This window comes from Theropithecus gelada, chromosome 12, assembly GCF_003255815.1.
Source record: "Theropithecus gelada isolate Dixy chromosome 12, Tgel_1.0, whole genome shotgun sequence".
In the NCBI taxonomy this organism is placed as follows: domain Eukaryota; kingdom Metazoa; phylum Chordata; class Mammalia; order Primates; family Cercopithecidae; genus Theropithecus; species Theropithecus gelada.
Window position 1 is genome coordinate 73,253,672 of NC_037680.1, and position 6,863 is coordinate 73,260,534.

The 6,863-nt window shown below is 38.8% G+C and overlaps 1 protein-coding gene across 1 annotated transcript in view; it reads right to left on the minus strand.

Annotated features, from left to right (window-relative positions):
• The window catches only part of C12H2orf66 (chromosome 12 C2orf66 homolog), a 6,288-nt gene extending 1,563 nt beyond the window's left edge, over positions 1-4,725 (minus strand). Inside the window, exons 1-2 of the mRNA XM_025405339.1 lie at positions 3,651-4,725; positions 1,859-2,057 (exon numbers count right to left, since the gene is read on the minus strand). Of these exons, the coding sequence (XP_025261124.1) occupies positions 1,878-2,057; positions 3,651-3,824 (354 nt within the window). The 5' untranslated portion in view covers positions 3,825-4,725 and the 3' untranslated portion in view covers positions 1,859-1,877. The remainder of the gene's footprint in view (positions 1-1,858; positions 2,058-3,650) is intronic.
• Between the last annotated feature and the right edge of the window lie 2,138 nt (positions 4,726-6,863).

Consider the following 6,863-nt stretch of genomic DNA (forward strand, 5'->3'; position numbering starts at 1 on the left):
GCTCTGTCGCCCAGGCTGGAGTGCAGTGGCCGGATCTCAGCTCACTGCAAGCTCCGCCTCCCGGGTTTACGCCATTCTCCTGCCTCAGCCTCCCGAGTAGCTGGGACTACAGGCGCCCACCACCTCGCCCTGCTAGTTTTTTGTATTTTTTAGTAGAGACGGGGTTTCACTGTGTTAGCCAGCGCGGTGGCTCAAGCCTGTAATCCCAGCACTTTGGGAGGCTGAGACGGTAGTATGCTATTAATAACTATTCTCTGAAACCCTAAGGCCTAAGTGTAAAAAATAGTAAAGAGAAAACTTCATTAATATCTTACTGTTTCTTCTATTTTATTTTCTCATTTTAGAACAATATCCAAGGGCATATTCCACATGGTAAGTTATATGTTCTTTTTAGAATAGCAATCATTATTTTTTAATCATCACATTTAAAAGAACTAATAATGAAAACCCTTTCACAAACACCATGAAGCACAAGAAAGACAGGCTTCCTCAGAATTTCAAAATTACACTTGTGGGAGAACGGGAAAAGATTTTAATTATGATTCCATTCCCTTTATCATTCAGCTAAACAAAAAGCTAATGGATTGAAATCATAATGTATTTGCTTGGAATTCACCATACTTGTTCCTTTTTTTTTTTTTTTTTTTTTGAGACGGAGTCTCGCTCTGTTGCCCAGGCTGGAGTGCAGTGGCACCATGTCCACTCACTGCAAGCTCCGCCTCCCGGGTTCATGCCATTCTCCTGCCTCAGCTTCCTGAGCAGCTGGGACTAAAGGCACCCGCCACTACGCCCGGCTAATTTTTTGTGTTTTTAGTACAGACGGGGTTTCACTATGTTAGCCAGGATGGTCTTTATTTCCTAACCCCGTGATCCTTCCGCCTTGGCCTCCCAAAGTGCTGGGATTACAGGCCTGAGCCACCGCGCCTGGCCAATCATACTTGTTCTTTTTAAATGGTAGGTGTTGGTTTGATAGGAATGCTAAAGTAATAAGAGTAACGAAATTCGCTGGGCGTGCTGACTCATGCCTGTAATTACAGCACTTTGGGAGACTGAGGTGGGCAGATCACGAGGTCAGGAGTTCGAGACCAGCCTGGCCAACATGGTGAAACCCTGTCTCTACTAAAAAAAATACAAAATTTATCTGGGCATGGTGGCGGGCACCTGTAATCCCAGCTACTCAGGAGGCTGAGGCAGGAGAATTCTTTGAACCCGGGAGGCAGAGGTTGCAGTGAGCCAAGATCACACCATTGCACCCCAGCCTGGGTGACGGAGTGAGGCTCCACCTCAACAACAACAAAAAAAGTAATGAAATTCAAATCTTAATAAATTTTTAAGTTTTTTCTATGAGAAAAATGCCATCCTTACTAATAGTCAACCTTTTCTTTCTATAGGTGAGGAAGTTGAAGTTCAAATATATGCATAATACTTTATCCCCCAAAAAACCATTCTTTTAATTTTTAATTCCCATCTAATCCAATAACTCAATTTGACATATGTCTTTATGTAGATTTTCCACATAACTTAGCTATATCACTTGGTCTGGAAAAAGATACAGGTAAGAGTGTGGCCATGTTATTAATTTAATAATCCTATTAAGAGAGATAATTTTATTATTTTAATATGTCTCTGCCTGGATAACTATGCTTAAAAAATAAAAACTGTCATTTCTTTTTAAAACAAGACTATAAAATACCCGAACTAAATCCAAATACTTAACAGTGAGGAGTATAAGCAGAACTGAGCACTTATTCCTACGAGGAAATAAAATTATTTTTTCAAATAAATACTTTCAAAATATCTACTTTATGGCTGACTTGTATGTTTAGACAGATCCTGCGAATAAAGGGCCAACTTTTACCTGAGCTCAGAAGAAACTTTCAGCCTTTGAGATAATTGTGAAAGGAGTTTTTCTGCTCTTCATAATCTGCAGATGCAGAAGCAGTAAGTTCTGATTGAAAAGAGAGAGGTCTAGGATTCTCATTCATGGGGAAAGGATTTGGAAATGTTCCAAGATCAAGACCTCTGCCCTTAAAATATGCCTGAAGGCTTCTGAAAAACTAAAGAGAGAAAGAAAATGATCAATGCCAGATATAAATGAAACACCAAAAATAAAGGTGATTTTTTTCCCTGTTTTTCCCCTGAATTGACTTTAAGGCTAATCTAAGAGGCAAGAGGTTGGAAATCAAAATCCAGAAATACAAGTACATGCTTCAAATACTTCTCCTCCCCTCCCCTGTACCTTCTTTCTGATATTTCAACCCTAACCAAAATAATTCACCATTTTTAGTGAAAATTGAAGGAAGACTATGGAACAGCACCACAGTCGAAAGATTCATTGTGAACTATCTGAGTACTAAGGTCAAAGATGAAAATGAACTCCATAATAAGCAGCTCAGTATCTCCTCTTCCTTAAGATGAGATCTCTGTCACTGCCTTCTTCAATAGTTTCTTTTCAGATTTTCATTAGGAAATGAACACAGAAGATGTGCAAAGTGCTACTTGCTTCGATATCGGCAGGACAGGCAAACTCCAAAACTGGGGCTTAGCCCAGGACGGTTCTTGGCTTTGCCCAGAAAAGAATTTAAGGGCAGGCTGACTGTGGTAACAATCTTTTATTGAAAGATACTGCTCCTGCCAGAACAAGGCTAACTCACAGGTAGTGCACCCAGAGTTGACAACATATAGGTTCTTAGCAACTGTGTTTTTATCCATTTTTGAATATATGCAAATTAAGGGATGGGTTAATGCAAATAGAAGGGGGTTATTTAGAGCTTTCTAGGAAAGAGGTGGTAACTTTTGGGTCATTGCCATGGAAAGGAGTGGTAGCTTCCAGGTCATTGCCATGATATTTGTAAACTGTCATGGCACTAAGGGGAGTATCATATCCTAATGAGCAATGAGAGCAGGTCGGGACCACTTTTGTCGCCATCTGCTGGTTTCACCCAGTGTTTTTACTTTATCCTGTCTGGACCAGATCCTGTTTTGGTCAGCAGCTGTGACCAGAAAACAAATCCTGCTGGTCTTTTATCTCAGTTTATTTTAATCCTATGTTTTTATATTTCACATCATTCACTTTAGAAAAACCATATTTCAAAATAGTCATGTCAACATGTTTATTGTATTTGGCATATTTTTTAAAGAGAATGTTTACTGATCTTTTGAATTCTATTTTATAGAATATGTTGAAAATATGCCCAGCAAATTGATACCCATGCAGGGCCAACTTTCAGTTTTTGCAGTTGAGCTTGGCAATTGCTAGTTACATGATAATTTGTTTTATCATCAGTTCAATCTAAGCTACGCATGAGCAATTCCCTGTTACACTCTTGGTTTTGTAAATGTATTAGAAGTCAAGGCTACAAAGTCAATGTGTATATAAGATCAGTTACAAATGAAATGCACTTTGTGTATATAAGATTGTTTCTAAATATAAATTTGTTTCTCTTTACAGAAACAAATGTAAACTGGCCAGAGAAACAATAGGTTGCCAACCACTAGGGTAGTAAAACTCTGGTCCAATCCTGTTGGAGAATCTTCTCAAGCCTTGGTAGCCCCCTTTCCACTATGCTCTGGAAAACAGAATGCTGTGTGAATAAATCCAAAGAGGCATTAGTTCTATCCTGAAACCCAGGCCCCAGGTGTGTTCTTACCAGATCTCTGTTTCTGGGGTTGTTGAGTGGCTTCCATTTGTCTTTGTTTCTTAGTGTGGCTCCATTCACATGCCAAAGCAGCACCAGGGCAACACATAGTAGCAGGAGAGATGCTCTGGTCATGGTGGAGTGAAGCTGAGTGAAAGAGGAAATGGGGGAGCTGTCAATGATCATTGAGAGAGATAGTCAGGGAAGAGAGAGAGAAAGAGAAAACATCTCTAAAGGCAGACAAGGAAGGAGAAATAGCATACTGGTTCATCTAAGTTTTACAGCCATATTTTTTTCAGATTGACTTCTAAATGAGGACCCCAAAATCCAACTGATTAGCTTAAAGTAGCCCATCATGATGAGAATGTTATACAGTGATAAGCAAAACAAGTATGAACATAACATAGAAAGTCTGAGTATGCCTCTTTCATCTTTGAATAAAAAGTACTTTGTTGTCTCCAAAGAAACTGCAATTCTCAAAATAATAACAAAAAACAAAACCTTAAATTACTTTTAAGCCTTAAGACAGCGGTCTTAAAAAAAAAAAAAAAGAAAAAAAAAAAAAAAAGAAATTACTTCAGGTACCCTGAGCTGAGAAATACACCTTACACACACATCTGAGACAGACAGACACGCACCACAACAGTGTGAGTAGAGATTGTCTTCCACTCCAAGGTGTGAAATGGAAACTGAGACACATCATAGAAAAGGCTAATAAAGCTTACCAGGAGTTTGGTTTTGCCTGGTCCTCCTAGGTAATCCTGCCTATAATTGGCAAGGCAATTCATGGGTACTTATAACCAATGGATTGGGTGCAGGTGGAAGTCACTGACGTGAGCAAGGAAGTTCAAAAATAATGATTTCTTATTCATCCAGAGCACAAAGACTCTTGAGAGTCAGATCCTCAAGCTTTTTCAGGGATAAGCTATTTGCCTTAGAAATGCGGCAGCCGTTCCTTAAACCACTAAATATTTTATGGGGATTTTATAAAACACACAAAGCACTTCCACACAGCAAAGTGATTTTCTCCTTTTTTACTTTTAAGGGAAGGGATATACGTAGCAGCTAGAAATATGATGATGATTATCCCACCTATTAGAATGTTCTTTGGGAGATACCACTTTTTCAAGTTAACAGCATTTTTTAAACAGAAAATTCTTTTGTGAGAGACAAAATTACTCTTTTTGACCTATATCTTGTACTTTTTCTGAGAATCCCAAGAAGCTTTACAAGTTTTAAATAGTAGCATCGTTTATCATAATATCCCTTCAAAATAGAGCAAGAAGATAACACATGTTTCATGGAAAAAAGAAAAATTACTATACTTACAACATTCCATTGCTGAATAAATGCCATCTGTAGAAAATGGGAGGCCGAGAAATTGGACTTGAGTTGTGACGTTGCTTTGGTTCCAATGATTTAGAACAAAATTTAGGACAAGATATTTATTCAGAAGGCTGGTGATCTGGACTGGAAACTATAGTCTCAGCCTTGCCATCTTGACCCTGGGCAAGTTACTACGACCTCTGCCCTTCATTTGTGCATTTCCTCTGTTTATTCAGTCAGCAGACTTTTAGAAAGTGTGCCAGGCACTGCAATAGGCTTTGAGGATGAAACGGTAAGAATAATAAATACAGTCCTTGCCCTCATTAAATAGAGTAGTAGGCAAGATAAATATTAATCAAATCATTATACAACCAAATGTGTACATATAAGTCAACAATTGTTTTTATGAAATAGCGAGTGCTATGAAAGTACAGAAAAAGGAAATTTGACTTAGTCTGAGGGCCAGGGAAGGCTTCTGTGAGGAAATGACCTTACATCCAGTCAATTGAATAGGAGTTGCCTAGGCAACCTGAGGAGGACAGAGGGAGAAGTGTGTCAAACAAGGTGAACAGCTGTGCTAGGAATGGGACACATTAAAGGTACTGAAATTATACCAGGCATAGAGGGAGCAAGTGAGGAGCCTGATGCAAGATGGGGCCAGAGAGGCAGTCAGATTATGATCTTTCAGCTACAAGTAATGCTTACTAATTAAAAGGGTTTTAGGCATCTAAGCAGCTTGATAATACTTGCATTTATTCTGGTTGCAGTGGGAAGGACAGACTGAGCTAGAAAAGAGGGCTGCACAAAGCCAGTTGGGTGGTTACACAGTAGTCCAGGCAGGAAAAGATGTTAACTTGGATTAGGATGGTGTTAGCACAGATGCTGAGATTATAGGTAGATCTGAGAGAGATTTATAAGGGATTGTTAATGTACTGGATACTATGGGGTGGGGGGCTAAGGAGACGGGAGTTTCAAAACCAATTGCTAGGTCTGTGTGTTATGCAGGTGAGTGGGTTACAGTGCCATTCACCAAGATATCAAACCCACGCATGGAGGAGTGAAGATCATCATTCCATTTGAAATGTGTTGAGTTAGAGGAGGCTTTGAGATTTCCTCATGGGGATGGAGAGTATGCAATACTCTGGAGTTCAAAGGAGAAATCTGGGAAGGAAATGCAAATTTGGGAGTTGTTGGTATAGAAGTGAATGAGATTACGTCGGTAAAGGTTAGAATATGAGGAAAAAAGGAGGCCACAAACTTGAGCTTTGAGAAATGTTAACATGTAACAGCAACATACAGGAATCTACAAAAGAGATCCTGGAGTTGAGAGAAAATCAGTAAAGTATGGAAGCAAGAGAAGAAAGTGTTTCAAGAAGGGACACACTGGATAAAATGGGTCTATGGAGCATTTGAACTGTTTTGGTAGAAAGTTAGATTAGAAAGGAGTGGATAGAGAGCAAAAAGATTGAGTATAGCAAGCTCTTAGAAACGCAGCTATGAAAAGAAAGAAGGTAGTTACTAGAGTGAGAAGTAGAGTCAAGGAAAGGTATTGTAGTTGTTAAAATGTGAGAGGCTTGTTTGTTTAAATGTCAGTGATTAGGTGAGTAAATGAACACCCCGGAATTTTATTACATCACTCTCTTTAAAACCCTAGGACTTTAAAGTTAAAGTATCTAATAATATTGAAACATTAAATTTTTACTGAGGTTCAACATATACAAATCAATAAATGTAATCCATCACATAAACAGAACCAATGACAAAAACCACAACATGATTTGTCTCAATAGATGCAGAAAAGGCCTTCGACAAAATTCAACAGCCCGTCATGCTAAAAACTCTCAATAAACCAGGTATTGATGGAACATATCTCAAAATAATAAGAGCTATTTATGACAA